We start from the raw sequence: 17,028 nt of genomic DNA, 5'->3' as shown, positions 1-17,028 counted from the left end.
GTTTTGGGTAGTAGCCTTTAACCCAATCAGATGCGTGCTCTCTGCCGCCGGGGTCAATCCGCCATACGATTTGGTAGAGCTATTTAGAGGTGGGCAAAGTGCAGAGACATGGGGGGTTAAGTAGGAGGGCTCTTTGGAAAGTATGTAGGTGACAGGGTTTCAGTAGGAAAGGGACTCCTTTTGATATCAGGAAAAGAAGCAAATAAATCCTCAAGGAAAACAAAATGAAAAATAGACTTTGGAAACCAATCAATCATGAGTACTTGCATAATTGGAAGTTCAATAGGCGTTACACAATACTTGCATGAGCAAATCAAACCATTTCCTTTAAACTAATTCTTTTTACAAATTCAACTACTAGACTCGATCGAAATTCACTGCTAATGCTCTGTTTTCATAGAACTAACTTCCGAGAAATATACAATCCGGCCTTTTCTTCACGAAAACGTCCATCTGTAATAGTCTTTGGTCCATGTCTCCAGTGACATCGTCAAGTCTATATCACCAGCGATCCTCATGTTCCCGGCTCCATCAGGCTTCACAAGTTCATACCTCCCTTGTATTGTATCTTCGAGCCTCTTCGGAAACGGAACCCTAGCCCGAATTACTTCCCCTATGCTGGGATCGTCGGAGGTTCCGGGGTCGCAGCAGTTTTTCGTGCTGTTATATCTCAAAACCTCCAAGTTTACAAAGAGGTCCTCACCCACAGGGTTTCCCTTTAATCCAACGTACCACTTTTTGTCCCATTTAGGGTTCGGTGACCCTGTAACCTTGTCAGAAATGTGCTTTTCTCCGTCGGGCTCAATCCACCACACCACTTGGTAGCACTGATCAGAAGTTGGGGGGTCAAGTAGGACGACTCCGTCGAGCTCAAGAAACAAATCTACACCGTGAAATCTTCTTTGTCGTATGATCCTTTTCCTCTTCATCTCAGCCGTTGCTCTGCACTTTTTACGGCTGGTGTTGTTGTTCGAGGTTGCTTTTGGAGAGCGATGGTTGTCGTCATAGCTTCTCTTCATAGTTGCGTGGCTATATGACGAACTTTATGTGAGATTTGGAGAAGAATCGATATCGATTTGCCGAGAAAGTAAGCTAAAAATCTGTGAGAGTCGATCTAGGTGAAGAGTATTTCTTTTGGAAGAGTATTTATAACCACACGAAGGTTATATACTCATATATGGAGTAGGATTGCTAGTCGGATCAAGTATCCTATAGGAAAGGGATTCCTATTGACATTTGGAAAAGAATGCTACATGAAAAGTACGTTGTACAGCAGTACAGACCTTATACAAAGGGAAATTGGCATTATCTATTTAGCGATTGTAGCCCATGCACCCTATTTTTGGATATTAGATACGCCATTTGAGCACTAATTTCCAGAGCTCTAAGTATGGTCTTTTTTTTCTATCTAATTAAATTGTGTCATAATGAAAACTTAAGCCTAGCCTGTATATCCATGGTGCTGATGAAAAGGGAAGCTCTTTGATTTGATTATTACTGGAAAGGAAAAACTACTCGTGATCAATTAAGACTCGAAAAGAACCACCAGCATATATAATCGCTTAAGTTTTCAAAAAAAAATATATATATAATCGCTTAATAATAGGTAAACCCTTCCAGACACATTGCCAAAACTATAAACCCCTCAATCTTGAGGTTGCCAGACCCATCAAGCTTCACAAGCTCACACTGCCGTGGTATTTTCTGATTGATCCTTGCCGGCAAAGGAATCCTGACCCGACTGATAGCCCCTATGCTAGGACAGCCGGAGGTTCCGGGGTCGGTGAGGTTTTCCTTACTATTAAACCTCAAGACCTCCACGTTCAGAAACCCCTCCCCTAAGGGGTGGCCATCCAAAGGAACAGTCGTATATCTTAACCATGAAGGGTTTGGTCCTTTTACCTTATTATTAAAGCCTTCGACTTCTATTTCTTCTGGTCCGTCAACCCGGCACACGATTTGATAGACCCGTTCGGAGTTGGGTAGGGTGCTGTGACTTGGGGGGTCAATTCCCACGACCTCTTTGATCCAAATCTTCAAGGACTTAACATGAACTTTCTTCTCTATAACTTTCTCTTTCATCTTCTTCTGCTTCATCATCAGGACCGAGGATTCCCGAAAACCGCCGGTGTAAGCAAAATAGTGTGGCTGCTTACACGGTTTGTTGTCATCATATTTGGGGAGCCGTAAGTACGGGTTTTTAGGATTTAGGGAACGAAGTTTTGATAGCAACTTTCTTATGAGACCCATAAATTGTGATAATAAGGTCATTGGAGTTCTTACAATTATAAGGACTGGTGAAGAGTGAACAAGAACATGAGTTTAGTTTTAAGCGGAATACAATCGAAATTTTAGTTTTATGAAATTGAGTTTCTATAGGATATGGATTGTATTCCTAGCTATGTATGAAGGTATCGATCCCTAGATCAGTTAATTAATTACCTCAATAGCTCCAGTGAACAAGAACATGATCGATTAGGGATCCGTAACACAAGTCCTAGCTATTTGATCAAGATGGTCTTCTGGTCTTATGGTTTTGTTATAGCTAATTACAAGAATAATATCTGTAAGTTAAGGAGTCCCAATGTCTCTAACCTTTCAATAGCTGACCATAGCTAGCTTCAATCACAGCCAAACCAACACAGACTGAAACTCAAATGCTATCCCAAGAAGACCTCACGGTTATCAACCTCCTGCTCCCCTGCCCCCTGTCTCTCAGACCACCACCTCACCATCTCAGGCCACCTCTGATTTTGGCGCCCAAGGTAAAAGACCAGTACGTAGTCCTTCTCTTGAATTTGATTAACAGTGAGCTTGTTCTTAAATCCATGACTCTTGGTTTCTCAAATCAAAGACTTCCAAGAGCAAGAAAGAGGAACCTGTGGAAATTTGGATTTACAAGTTTACTAAAATGATGAGCTCCAGCAATACCGGGTGGGTATGACCCGGCCCATCTCCACCCGGCTGAAACATAGAGAAAGTGGGCCAATGCGCGCTAGGGCTAGGCGGTACCCAGTGTGGTGGGGCCTAGGCAGAGACTTCACGGTCAACCTTTAAAAAGAAAAAGAAAAGGGTAAATTCGTAACTTCAGCACAATCGCCTACCAACTTTCTTGAACGGAACAACAACAACGATAAACCTTGCTGATAGCGAGTGCCATCAATATGATTGCATCGGTTGGTTAGGTTCGATAAGGCCAAGACTTTCTTCTCCCTGAAAAGTTTCAGATCTCTTTTGATCCCTTGATGGCCAGAAAATAACAAAACTTCCGTTCGAGAAAATATGTCGGACGCCGTGATCAATGGCCTCGCCGGCGCCGGCGGAGGGATCATCGCCCAGCTCATCACATATCCACTCCAGACTGTAAGAGCTACTCCATCAATCATTTTCTGTCATCAATTTTGTTTTTCCGAGCTTCTGTTTGAGCTTTGGAGTTTGGCCGTGATCTTGTAGGTGAACACTCGTCAGCAAACGGAACGTGATCTGAAGAAGGCGAGGAGGAAGCTCGGAACTGTTGGCCAAATGTGCCAGGTTTCAATTTCGTTCGATTTCGGCTTTTCTTTTTACTGCTTTGTTGACTTATATATAGACTTTGACTGCGTGTGGTTGCTGAGAAAATGGACTGTGTATGATGATTTTGGTTGATGTTGCAGGTAATAAGGAATGAAGGATGGGAGAGGTTGTACGGAGGTTTGGCGCCGTCGTTGGTGGGAACAGCAGCGTCTCAGGTGAGCAGAGCTTAGTTATTTGCTGGATTTTTTTTACTTTTACTGAGAGTAGTGTCATTCTTGTTACAATTGTTAAAATTAGGAGTGAAGGAGCAAAATCTATGTGTGTTAGAGTATTGCCTGAAGTTAAAAACAATGAAAAAAGCTTAGAAGTTAAATGCTACAACTTTCAGTGAACTTCCATTGTACTGATGTTTGTTATACGACAATGTGACTTGTATTCCCTAAAGACCAAAGTCTGAAAGAAAATTTTTGAGGACGCAGTTATTACTGTCTTCTCTGTTCTGAATCTTTGATAGGGACAGTTTTACTAGTTGTGGCTAGTTACCGGGCTAGTGTTATGACTGTTATCACCGGCGAAAGTATTATAGAAAAGACAGGATCTAATAACCATGGTATGCACTTTGGAAATCATTGGAGGGAGTTTTGATAGAGTATGAGTGAATTCTATTAACCATAAGTCCATAACCTTAGTTGATTCCTTCCAAACACATCTAATTCCTGTGACTATTCCAGTTGGTTTTCAAATACCATGAAAATATAGGTATTGTTGTATTGCTATGCAACTCTTAAAGAGGTATTGTATACGTTTGGATTTCAACTTTGTATAAGCCTACCCATATCCCGGAGGTTAGTCATCGACTTATCATTCCCTTGTAGTTGTTTCACGATTGGAACTCTGCCTGCTCTGTTGGCTACCTTATCTGTGCCTAGAAGTTCTGTTGTTGGCCCTATATAAAAAGGTTTAGCTACTAAAAAAGTTTGGGGTTGATTTGGATACCTCACCACTTTTAAGTACATGCTAGGTTGTTAGTTAAATGGTAACATTTTGAATACCATATTCCCCTTCATTTGGTAGGCTAATCTAGATATGCTCATACATTGCTTGATAAAATAAAAAAAAAAAAAGGGCTCTTAATAGCCGTACACTTCTTTAAACATCGAAGTCTTTGTGCACTGAGGAGATAACCCAAGGTATTTTGTTAGTGTGCTAAACCCCCTGAATCACAAAGAGAAACTTGACTGTGTAACATACTTGATAAAAACTAGCTACAAAAATAGCAGATGTCTTTCTGAGAATCTGAGCCTTTGTTTCAGACAGAACCTCCCCTAGGGTTACATGACAGCTCAAAAGTGGGTTTTGTAAAAACCTGCATTACATATAACTATATATATATGGTTGATTTGGTTCATCTGGTTTCTTATATATTTGCTATTCTTATTGGTACAGGGTGTTTACTATTATTTCTATCAAATATTCAGGAACAAGGCTCAAGTTGCTGCCCTTGAACGTAGTAAGATGGGCATTGGTGATGGATCAGTTGGCATGCTCTCTTCGCTAGTGGTGGCTGCCTTATCTGGGTATTTTCTTTGGTCATATTGACTATGGTCCTCATGACATTTATTCTTCCTTGATGTACTCAAGACCATGAAGGGATTATTTCCTCAAGTAGCTCTCTGGCTTCATAGAAAAACTCTTGTTATTAGAAAAGAAAAAAGAAAATCTTTCATAGAGCAGATAAAAGTATTAGCAGTGAATTTGGGCCTTGGGGCTCTATATTTCATTTGTAGTTTTGTATTAATGTTGTAAGTTCCTATTTTTTTTATTCATGTAGTTTTCTGCTAAAAATTTGATCACAATTTCATTTCTGTAGGTGTGTGAATGTACTTTTGACAAATCCTATTTGGGTAGTTGTTACACGCATGCAGGTAAAGATTAAAGAGCTAATGATTTGCCTCAACTTTCAGTTTAACTGTAGTTTTCTTAATCTTCCATGAAAGAGAAACAGACTGAAGCTTAAGCATCTCTCCCTGTCTTGTATTTAAATGTGGTGTACTTAATTTATTGCTTTGTCTCATTGCACTCTGCAGACGCATCGAAAAATCTCAAAGAAGTCCCACCCTGATCAGATGCTATCAACTGATCCAGAGGAAGCAATTGTTTCTGCAGCTGAGCCTCCTCCCTTTGGGACTACTCATGCGGTTGGTAAATTAATTTTTTTTATTCTGTTTTCCATAGTGACGTTTTCATTTACTGATGAGTCTAGTCGAAACACGTACAGGTACAGGAAGTTTTTGGTGAAGGTGGATTTTTTGGTTTCTGGAGAGGGGTATTTCCCACATTGATCATGGTATGTATATATGCTAAGGGACTAAGGGAGTATGACTTCAATACTTGCTAAGGCTGTATGACTAATAGTTCCTGCTTTTAATCACAGGTGAGTAATCCTTCCATGCAGTTTATGCTGTATGAAACTATGTTGAAGAAGCTGAAGAAAAGACGTGCCTTGAGTAACAAAACTAACAATGGAGTTACTGCTGTAGAGGTTAGGTTTCATCTACATCTGAAACTTTTGTGCATTACTGTCCTTATGTAATATCACCCTCAACCGGTTTTCAAATTTTCCTTTGGAGCTAATAGACTGGCTAATTTCCATAGATATTCCTGCTTGGTGCTTTGGCAAAACTAGGTGCTACTGTTGTGACATATCCTCTATTAGTCGTGAAGGTAAATTTCGTGAGCTTATATGCATTTATGTTTGTGAAGCAATGCATAGTAAATTATACTATCAATTGCCGAAAGTGGGCCATTTCATGTTGACTTGGTAGTCTGGACTGTAACGTCTTCAACTCTTGAGCTGTTTTCAATAGAAACCCCTTTGGCTTGTTTCATTCAAAGTACCGTCCATTGCATCGGTTTTAGAATATGTAAATGAGTAGACAAATGGTGAAAAAATAAAGGGTTCTGCAAACACAGGAAAGGTTAATCGGAGTTTGAATTATAGGAGAAGAGTCAAAGTACACCATCCATTTGTTAGTTTTAGAATATGTAAATGAGTAGATTAATGGTGAAAAAATAAAGGGTTCTGCAAACACAGGAATGGTTAATCGGAGTTTGAAGAATAGGATTGGAGTGATGAGGAGTGGGTCTAGGAACAGATGAGACAACCTTGCTTGGATATGGTTGCCATAACCTTACATGTAGATTCAGAAGCTTTATAGTACGTTGTGATTTACTTCATGTATCAACTGATTGTTTCAATTTCTTATTGTGTTCCTTGCTGTTGCAGTCGAGACTTCAAGCGAAACAGGTTACAACTGGTGACAAAAGGCATCATTATAAAGGTTTAAACTTTCATCTATCTTATACCTTGAATCATAAAATTATCACTCGCAACATCTGTATCTTGTCCCCTGAGCATTGCTCTCAATTTGTGACCACCTAAGAGGGTATATAGCGGTATCTGCCAATCCTAATGATCAGTCACGGGTGGGTGAGGAAAAGATGATCTGAAATAGGATAATTCATTGAGATATACTAAAACCTCAGAACATGTATTGTCTCATTCCCAAAGTTCTATATTTGTAGGTAAAGATGCATGTTTGTGTTTACTTTCAGGAACTTTGGATGCCATTTTGAAGATGATTCGCTACGAAGGGTTACATGGTTTCTACAAAGGGATGAGCACAAAAATAGTACAAAGTGTACTTGCTGCCGCTGTTTTGTTCATGGTCAAGGAAGAACTCGTCAAGGGTGTCCGGTTCATGCTCACTAACAAAGTGAAATCAAAGCCTCCATAATTGGAACTTGGATCCTCATTCAGGGGTGTGCTCATTCTCTGTTACACTCTTACAGCCTTACCCCCAATACCCAAATTGTTTGGTTATCATAATCTTTTCATGACACATACTCAAATGTATGTTTGGAAATGTATTGCCATTTCTCGGCAAACTCAGATATTTTACACGCTAGGGATTAGGAGGGGGTGGGGATCAATTTGATAGCGAATAATTAACCTTCCTTAAACATTTTCAATGTTCTCAGACTCTAGATAGTAATGTGAATGTGAATAACTAGTTATTTCTCTTCCAGGTTTAAGAGTTTCTTGTACCATAATTTGATTGATCAAGTGTTTTCTCATCTAGCACAAGTAGTGTTTCCTCTCGCTCTATCTATTTTGATCGAATTGGAGATCTATGTTCTTTGTTTTTTGTTGCTTTTCGCCTCATGTTTGCAGGTTTTGTCCTTTTGATTAATAAATTATTTATTTCTCACAAAAAAAAAGGTAGTGTTTTACCATCTAGCAAGTTACTGTCGTGTGATTTCATCGGGAAGAAAGTTACTGTTGTGTGACGATTATGCCCCTGAGATTGACTGACGCAAGGAGGGTTAGTAACGTAATAGGCTAGGAGCGCGGAGAGAAAGAAACGCCGTTATACAAATGCAAACTACCGCGGTAGAAGTGTGAGCCGTGAACACGTAAACGGTGACTGTGTAACCAATCATCTTCCTACACGTAGGACTAAAATTACCAATCAGGGAAGTTAAAAGTAACGGTGGGAACAGTTAAAATAGAGAGAGAGAGAGAGAGAGAGAGAGAGAGAGAGAGAAAACCCAGTCTAATTGGAACCAGTATTATCAGACACAAAAGCGTCAAACCCCAGTCGTCCCCAAACCATGGAAGAGAAGAAAAACCCTAAGAAGGCCAATCTCAGAGACCACCACTCCATCAAGCACGTCCTCGACGAGTCCGTCACTGAGGTCATCACACTCTCTCCATCGATCTCTTTCATCTCTAATTTTCTCTTTTTTCTTGTTGTTAATTTTTGCTCCGCAATTCGAATCAGATCGTGACGAGCCGTGGATATGTGGAAGACGTGAGGATGAGCAATCTGAGGCTGGTTATGGGGACCATTATCATCGTGGTTGCTCTCTTCGCTCAGTTTTACAAGAAGAAGTTTCCGGAGAATCGAGATTTTCTGCTCATCTGCATCGCCTTATATCCTTTTTGACGTAATTTGTGCTTGTTTCTGTTTGATTGATGAGAAAAACTATTGAATTCTATGGAAAATTGATTTCGATTGGTTTTCGCGCTTTGATTGTGTTTGATCCTTGACTGTGGCAAGTATGTGGTGTTGAATGGGATGTTGCAGCTTATTATATACATCAAGGAGAAGAACGCCATCCTCTTCACTTATCCTCCAAAGGTGCGTTTCTCTTTCGGATTGAAAATGTAGCTAAAGTGCTCAACTGAAGGTTGAGGTGTACTTGTGATATCTTTGTTTTACTATGGGGTTGTAATGTATCTGCAGGTTGGGGTCTGGTTTGATCAACTAAGAAATAGTCGATATGCTAGGATACTTTTTATTTGGGATCCCTCGTGTGTAGCTTCATTTGTTAGACCGATTACTTAGTCCATTGGTACCTGGTTTTTAATTTTTTTAGATGCCAGGGCATGTCGGTACTGCCTGAACATCGTCCGTGACAGTGTCACCTCTTTATCCTTGCCTGACAATTCATCCCATTCGAGGCCTTTCCTTGAAATTTAAAATGTAGCTTCTGTTACAGAAAGAGTGGCTCTAGCACCTAAGTTTATGATATAGTGTTTGCTTGGGATTGCTGTGTGAAAGTTGAGTAATGACTGAATTCAGGGTGCTCTGTCGAGTATAGCTGTATATATGCTCTTTGGGATTGCCTCGATGAAAGCTAATTCTAACTAGTTAAATGCTCATGATAGAGATGTGGCTAGTTGAGTATAAATGCGTTAAGCTCAGATATTGTGGTTCTGAGTAGAATTTTCTTGCACAAGTCTTTCAGAAATAGAGGTCGAATATGGTGATGTCTCTAGCAGATGCCCGTCAAGGATTTTTGTTTTCCTTTAGGGACTGTTTGCCAAGGTGCCTATTAATATGGATTACTTAGTATGTGTTTAGGTGTTTTTTCACGTGCTGTACTCCAAGTGAGGTGACTGCTTTAATGATGGGGGCATTTTGGCTCTTATTTCTGGTTGACTGAACATGCATATCCCTGTCAGGAGCATGAATTTGAAACAATAATTTGCAGATTTAGAAGGCAAAGACATTGGAAATTTTGTACTAGTCTTCTTTGGTGTAGTAAATAGAGTAATAGCGTGTACAAAGTTTCTCGTGTGAATGAATAGCCCCCAAACTCTGTTCTCTAGGTGGGGTTTTATGAGCATACGGTTTCTTTGTCTTGATGTCTTGTTAGTGTTGACTATTTAGTAACTAAACCCGGACATGAGCACTGTTGAACTGAACACCGTACAATCGAATTCACATGTATGCAAACCACGATTCTTCCTAAAGTTTTAAAAGTTCAGAATACAATACTGTGCCATTCACATGATGATGCTCTACAAAGTTTTAGAACTGGTGAAATGTTAGTAAACTGTATTCACTTGTGAGTTGTTCGTGCAGGATTCCTTCACAAGCACTGGATTGGCGGTCTCTTCCAAACTTCCAAGATTCTCTGATCTGTACACCCTTGAGATAGCGAGTGCAGACCCCAAATCTATTTCCGCAAATCAACCAGTACAGTTTACGAAAAGTGTTACCAAGTGGTCTCTTTCTTTCTCTATCTCTCTCACAAATTTTCTTTATGCACCCATGTAGAGCATAGGCCGCACATGAGAGTAAGGAATATTTGTACATGCCTGCTTAAACAGTTATTTGTAACATTTCAGGTTCACCAAGGATGGAATTTTGGTAGAGGGCCTCTTCTGGAAAGACATTGAAGCACTTATCGATGAATACGAGAAAGAACCAAAGAAGAGCAAGTGAGAGGAAACAGGAATAGGTCGACTTATACAGTCACTTCGTTAATAGATGTTGTTCACTGATGATGTGGCCTTTTGCACCGGTAATTTTAGAGCATCGCTGTATGAGTCTGAAAATTTTGAACAGTTACTATATGTCTTTCCCAGCTTATCAATTCGAGTATGAAATGCTTTAGAACGTTTAGAAGTTTAGCTTCTGTTATACATTTCCTCCTGTAGATCTCTCTTCGTGCAAAAGGTAAACCTTCATTCGTTTTCTTTCTTGTGAAACTCTTTTGTTTAATTGCATCGGAATGTTCCTGCCTCATCCCTTGATTCCTCAACTCAAGAAAAAGGTTAAACTAGAAACCAAGATGCTTTGGCTTCAATATAGAAATGCTAATGGATTTATTGCACATAGCATAGTCGTTATGATTAGCCAACTGAAGTCCTACGCATCAAGAAAAACATCAATGTTTGGCAAAAAACAAAGGTAAGGTATAGACCCCCAATCTCATGCCTTTGGTATCTCACCATTGAGTTAAAGGCAGCAAATGATGGTTAAACTTGAGTATGTGAATACAGTAGAAACTCGAACTTTCGGGTTACGACCATGGCAGTTTTGGAAGAAAAAAATTATTTTTACGTTGATAGTTAACTGGCTGCTATTACTATATGAATGAGTAGAGAGATTGTTTTCTCAAGGTTTTAACGAGGTGGCCACTGTAAAATCCTTACGATTTCACCTAGCATTGCCCAATTGGAAAATTATTATTTGTACTCAGAACACCACATGTTTTATGTTTATTTTTAATCTCATTAGCCCAGATATTTTATCCTTATTTTTTCTCATTGGTGTATTTAATTACTTCTACTTTTTTTTTCACTTTTTATTGATTTCTACATGAATGTAAGTTATATAATTGGCCGGGTACACCAGATAATAGTGTCACATGGTGTTACCGGTGCATAATAATTACTCTGCACAATTTAACAGTGCAACAGAATAACAGAATCTTTAACCTCGTCGCCAATCGCTTTCATCCGATACTTATGGTCGGTTAAGCCACTGACGTGGCTGCTCTCCTGATTATCGTTGGATCTAAATCAACCGGGTCCCAAAAAAGTTGCTGACGTGGTGCATATGCAATCCCGCCCCGGATCTGATAGCGACATTAGGGTCGAATTTTACAGACGGCCTTCACGTCCGCTTTAGTCCCAGCGCTCCTGTATAAATACCAAACTCCCAATTTCCCATCCGTGTCCTTCATTTTTTTGCAAACACAGAAGAAAAGACGGGGTACAATTTTCTGTGGGAGATATTTCTTCTCTCTCTAAAAGCCTCCTATCCTTCTCTCTCATCATCCTCACTCGATTCAATCATCTCCGATTCCGATTGAGATTTTGAAATTTGAAACGATAATAATTCACGTCTAATTAGGGTTTGGAATCTTTTTCACGGCGATTTAAAACAACTTTTTTCCGACGATGACCGGTGGTCCTAGAAACGAAGACTTTCACAACGACGAGATCGACGGCGCCAATCGCATTTCCGATCGGTCGAACGCCGAGGGATTCGAGGACTCGTCGGCCGCGAACGAGGTCGGGAGCTCCGGCGAGGGAGCGACGTCGTCGCGGAGTGAGATTGGGCTGGAAGAGCGGTTGACGGGGATACTTGTTGACGGAGGAGATGGAGATCTGTTGCTGCAGCAGAGCAATAGAGAGGACCGGGTTTTGCAGTGGCTTCAAGCGCTTGATATGCAGGTTATGGGCGCGTGTCGCGCAGACGAGAGGTTGAAGCCTTTGTTGAAGATGAATGCCTCAAATGACGCCGCCGAGGGTCGGTTGCTGGCTCAATTGACACAGGTATATGAATTGAATTATAGAAATCAAGGCTAATGTGGTAGCGAAATGTATTCGAAATTGTATGCTGATTTGATTAGTGCATGCTTGGTGAATTGGTAACGCTAGGTTTGCTGATAATTGATGGAAATAGGAGAATAGTTTTTGAGATTCTACTTATGATATTGATTTGTGCTTTGGTGAACTGATGGTTTCGATCTTTGATGAACAGCATTTTGAGCCGGCGGAAGTTGGAATGCTAGCGAGGTGCTTCTGCATACCGCTTGTATCTGTTCGTGTTGGAAAGATCAACAAGCAAGGGATTCTCTTGTGCCCTACTAATTCAAAGTAAGTATCTTGACTATCGATTTCCCTTGATGCTCCTGTTTGGTGTGTTTGTTTGTTTAGATTGCAGTTGGTAATTAGTATTAGATGTGAAATGATCCATATTTCAATTCTTGTGCACATTTAGTTGAATCAGAAATGAACTTGGTCTGATAGTGACGTCTGTGTACTTTAGATATATGTATTTAACTATGTCAGAGTCATTGACATTCACTTGTGTGATTGTGCTTCTTTTACTCCCCCCGCTTGTCCCCCCTTTCCTTTGTGATGGCAACTTTATGTGGTGTATATAGGACATGAAGAAACATAATGTTATCCACTTTATGCTGCTATTTGGTTGGAGTGGGATTTGGTCACAGTTATGGTTGTCATGCTTCTGACATTCCATGCAGGCAGCTTGTTTAAAATATAATTCTGATGTTTCGCCGTTAATCAAACATGTTAATATCTGCCTGTAAGTTCAGATTTGTACCTTACTGAGTTCCTGGTATTTTTTTTTGTAGTTTTATGTGCGTTTGCGGTGTTTATAATTAATTTGCTCATTCCTCTAGAATTTGGAACACGGCTGTGTAATTGTAGTTGATAGAAACTTGTGAGTTTGTATTATGGATGCAATTTGAAAAATTGTAGCTAGCTAAACCATCTAAAAAGACAGAACTGTTATGTTTTGTTGAGCAGTATTCATTCTGAATAGACCATCTTTACATCAAATGTCTTTTGTATGTTTGGTCTTTTTGAATAGAATACATCAGTATCAGAAGTTTTAGATTTCCTTGATTAACATAGTAGCAAATTTGGAATGCATAATCCCTGATTGCGGATTGTAGGGTAGTAACTGGAAGATAAATTAACCATGTGTGATTTGTAGATTCTATCGTTTGTTGTGAACCTTAAAGTATCTTGATGTCACCTTGCACTGCATGCTGGTTTCTGCAGTCGGACATGGCAACACGTTTTGGAGGTTAGTCTGATGATGTATTGTCATATTAGTTATGAAAAGAATTGGACATTCACGTTAGAATATTTAGGAATATTTAGGCAGAACGACTTTACCTGAAGCATACTTTTTGAATCTTCTGTGGTCTACCTTTCTTTCAATTTATCTTGTAGTTATCAACAGTTTGCAAATGAATCATGTTCTGGCCATCCTGACATTGTTTTTCATTAAGGGTTACTTAACTAGCAGTAGTATCGACTAGTGCGGCTGAATTAACTTGTGGGTGAAACATGGTTTCAGTGGTATACCAGTTTAAAGAGCTTAGTTGATAGTATTGAGTAGGTGTACAGATGTAACTCTCAGGGGGTGTATTTAAGTCATAATGTTTTAGTGCTTATTACTGGTAACCATGTTCATTCTTCCAAGTAAATATATCTTTTGACTTGTAGGTATTGTGGGCGTATACTATTATGATCTCTGAATTAAGAGGAACTAAAGGTAGTTTCAAGCTCCTATGTTAATAGCCTGCTGCTGCTTTTTCAATATATGATTGGCGTTCTGATGGAAATCAAAATTGACATTGACAAGTTCATTGTCTCCCTTATGTAATCCAGAATCTGTTTCTGATTTACATATAGCTATTCTAATTAGACATTGTAGTACTACTTTCTTCCCGTAACGTGGTTTTTAGTCACTTTTATTTTACCTTTGTTTCATCTCCGTTTCTTCATCCACAGAAGGAAACATGTCTGAAATGGCGTTGTTTGATACAACTATAAATGTTCACAATATAATATCAGTGAAACTAAGAAAGACCTTTCTTCATTCATATTACATTTCTTTTGGCTGCTTACTGGAAGGAGCTCAACCATTGTTGATGATACTCTTTTGTTTTCGTTTTGTGATTTTTGGATTTGAGATTCAAAATTTAGGTTGACAACTCTAAATATTGATTTATAATCAAGACAATTTAAAGAATGGGTAGTTAGAAGTTTGTGAGGATTTGTTATGACCTTTGTCTCTAAGACCTTTAACTTCACCTTATCGAACTAGTTGTGAATTTAGTCTTTCTTCTTTCAGTAAAAAAACAAAAAACAAAAGAGAAACAAGAAAATTTTGAAACTACAATTGCCGAGTCTGATGGCCATGGATGTACTGGGATTTGTCTGAAAATGCAAACAATCTTATGCTTCCTTCTTTCTTTTGGAAACTACTTGGAAGTCATAAGTTTTATATTAACCGAGTTTGTGCTGTTTCGTTATTTTATTTTATTTTATTATTTCACTTTATTTACGTATTGCTAAGTATCTGTTAAATTTATGTTATCACAGGGGTAATTTAAATCTTACAATCTTGCCAACATCCGATCTACGTCTTTCATTTGTTGGGGATGATGGGCAGACTGATAGATTATTCACCTTAAATAGCAAATCCCAGTGCTCTGCTGTAGAAGTCAATGAGATTCCAGCAGACAATTCTGGCCGGTCTTTCGTTATCAAAATCCCAGATGGTCGGGTGTTTCACTTTTGGTGCTCTGAGACATCAAAGCTTTTGGGAATTGAATTGATTTCAAAGGTACGTATAAACATAATAAGCTTTGGGGTTACACATGCATTGATCTTTGATATACTAATACAATGGCGCTGAATGTGAAAAACTAGTATTGTATAGTAGTGGAGATCGTGAAGTCTTGCATCTCTTTTTAAAGTTGAGTCTGTTCTTCGATTTCTGTGAAGTAGGTAGCTATAACATGAATTGATGCACAATATTCATTTTGTCAGTTTTATATTTACCTGGTATCTGTCCGACTTGTCATAAAATTAGTGTGTTTGTTTCTCTTGGTATTTGTTTTCTAACATCATTTGATCTGGTGTGGTATTTTAAAGTGGATAATAATTGATTTTTCACCTTTTTCACACTTACAGATGAAGGATCTGATCAGGAGGAAACCCTCCATTTCCGAATTAACTGGAATCAGCGAGTCACGTCTTGGTTACTTTGCAACTCACCTTCGTGCCTATCTGGTAGGTTCAACTGTGGTTGGAAGTGGATCAAGTTCTGCACCCTTAAATATGGATGCTAATACCACCAGTATTGAGCGATATGATACTGCTCAAGATGGACAACTCTCATCAACATCATCAAAGTCGCTGCGTTCTCGACTTAATGTGAATCAGTCGATGAAGGCAAATTCATCGTTTCAGGGTAGCCTGAGTCCAAGGTTGAGCTCTTTCAAAGAGGGTCTCCCCAGAACCTTGTCGTCACTGAGGAATATAAGCAGGGAAAAGTTGAGGAGGCGAGGGGACATTTACCTTTCAGCGGTTGATGACTCCACAATCGTTTCACCAGTGGCAGTCAATGCATCTTGTTCAAATCAATCTGAAAGTGACAAGGGTCCAGAAGTTGTCGCAAGTTGCTCATTATCTTCATCAAGTTTTCTGGAGTCACTTGGAAAATTGACTGTCCAACCAACCCTGAACTCTGCATCTCAAATTTCATACATGGCTAGTCCTCTTTTGTCTCCTTACTATTGTTGGTGCCCTCCCGGATCGTCGGGTTTGCAGTACTCACAAGAACCTCCAGCAATCTCTGGCTCATCCAGTGAATCAGCTTTTCTCCCACCACTTTCTTCTTTATTACCTGCCAATATGCCCTCCTGTATGTTGACAGCAAAGCCAACAGTTAATTTGTCTGATTGTCCTTTATTGGATTTCCCTGCCTTTCTTCCAGACCCACTCATCCGGTTGCCAAGGCCAACTTCTCAGCAGATCCCAACCTTCAATCCTTTGATTTGTGATCCGATTGTTCACATTCCAGTAATTGATATTTGCTCTTCCGGTCAAGGCTACCTTGTCAGTGCCGGTCCTGCTATTTCAACTGGCATTCCTCCATTGCACTCGAACCTTATGAATCCGTTAATTCCTCAAACTGATTCCATGTTGGAGAATGGTGCTAGAGAGACTCTGCGTCGGCTGCTCATAAGTGGTTCAACCCAGAGTAGCTCACCGCTGATGGATGTACTGCCTGCCATGTTCACAAATGGAGATGAGAATAGAAATATGCTTGTTGCTGGAAGCCGGGGTCTATACTCTGGAACCAGTGATGTTGATGTAATTGCAAATAGCATTGCAGCCATGAGTATGGTTTCACTGCCTGGGAGTCGGGGTCTATACACCGGAACCAGCGATGTTGATGTAATTGCAAACAGCATTGCAGCCATGAGTATGGTTTCACTGCCTGGGATATCTACCGGTGGAACTGTGTTGGAGAATCGTGGCGGCAGCAACGGTTTTGATATACAGGAAGAGGGATGTAGTGGATTGGGTGGATCTTGTTCTGAAGATCAGGGTACCTTTTGTTCGAACTATGGGGTGAAAAGGAGCGATGAATAATGATGTAATGGAACGGGTTCTTATTGTTTGTTTCTTTTCTAGTCCTTTTATCTTAGATCTACCGATGTAGATATGGTTGGTGGCTGTAGGTTTGGCTTTTGCAATTGTAATTAGGGGTGATCCCACCTTTATTGTGTTTCCATGTTGTGCCTCCATTGATGTTGTTCATGATTACATATGAATGAAATAACTGTTTCAGTGTTTTGAAACACATCCTTGAACTTGTT

General features: G+C 39.7%; 3 protein-coding genes across 3 annotated transcripts; all 3 read left to right on the top strand.

Moving 5' to 3' along the window:
• Positions 1-3,142: 3,142 nt before the first annotated feature.
• LOC101294604 (peroxisomal nicotinamide adenine dinucleotide carrier-like) lies at positions 3,143-7,625 on the top strand. The gene is made up of 11 exons (XM_004307568.1): positions 3,143-3,363; positions 3,454-3,531; positions 3,654-3,728; positions 4,960-5,090; positions 5,384-5,438; positions 5,601-5,711; positions 5,792-5,860; positions 5,948-6,055; positions 6,169-6,237; positions 6,800-6,854; positions 7,129-7,625. The coding sequence occupies exons 1-11, from the start codon at positions 3,283-3,285 to the stop codon at positions 7,308-7,310; spliced, it is 1,014 nt and encodes a 337-aa protein (XP_004307616.1). The 5' UTR covers positions 3,143-3,282; the 3' UTR covers positions 7,311-7,625.
• A 479-nt stretch (positions 7,626-8,104) lies between these two features.
• Positions 8,105-10,611, top strand: LOC101294307 (probable signal peptidase complex subunit 2-like). Its single transcript, XM_004307567.1, has 5 exons — positions 8,105-8,271; positions 8,358-8,509; positions 8,636-8,717; positions 9,948-10,090; positions 10,214-10,611. The coding sequence occupies exons 1-5, from the start codon at positions 8,188-8,190 to the stop codon at positions 10,308-10,310; spliced, it is 558 nt and encodes a 185-aa protein (XP_004307615.1). The 5' UTR covers positions 8,105-8,187; the 3' UTR covers positions 10,311-10,611.
• Positions 10,612-11,562: 951 nt separating this feature from the next.
• On the top strand, positions 11,563-17,028 carry LOC101294017. Its single transcript, XM_004307566.1, has 4 exons — positions 11,563-12,151; positions 12,360-12,475; positions 14,741-14,984; positions 15,335-17,028. The coding sequence occupies exons 1-4, from the start codon at positions 11,774-11,776 to the stop codon at positions 16,799-16,801; spliced, it is 2,205 nt and encodes a 734-aa protein (XP_004307614.1). The 5' UTR covers positions 11,563-11,773; the 3' UTR covers positions 16,802-17,028.

The sequence above is a fragment of the Fragaria vesca genome, linkage group LG7, assembly GCF_000184155.1.
Source record: "Fragaria vesca subsp. vesca linkage group LG7, FraVesHawaii_1.0, whole genome shotgun sequence".
NCBI lineage: Eukaryota > Viridiplantae > Streptophyta > Magnoliopsida > Rosales > Rosaceae > Fragaria > Fragaria vesca.
Note: the sequence above shows the minus strand (reverse complement) of the source record. Positions and strands in the feature narration are given on the sequence as shown.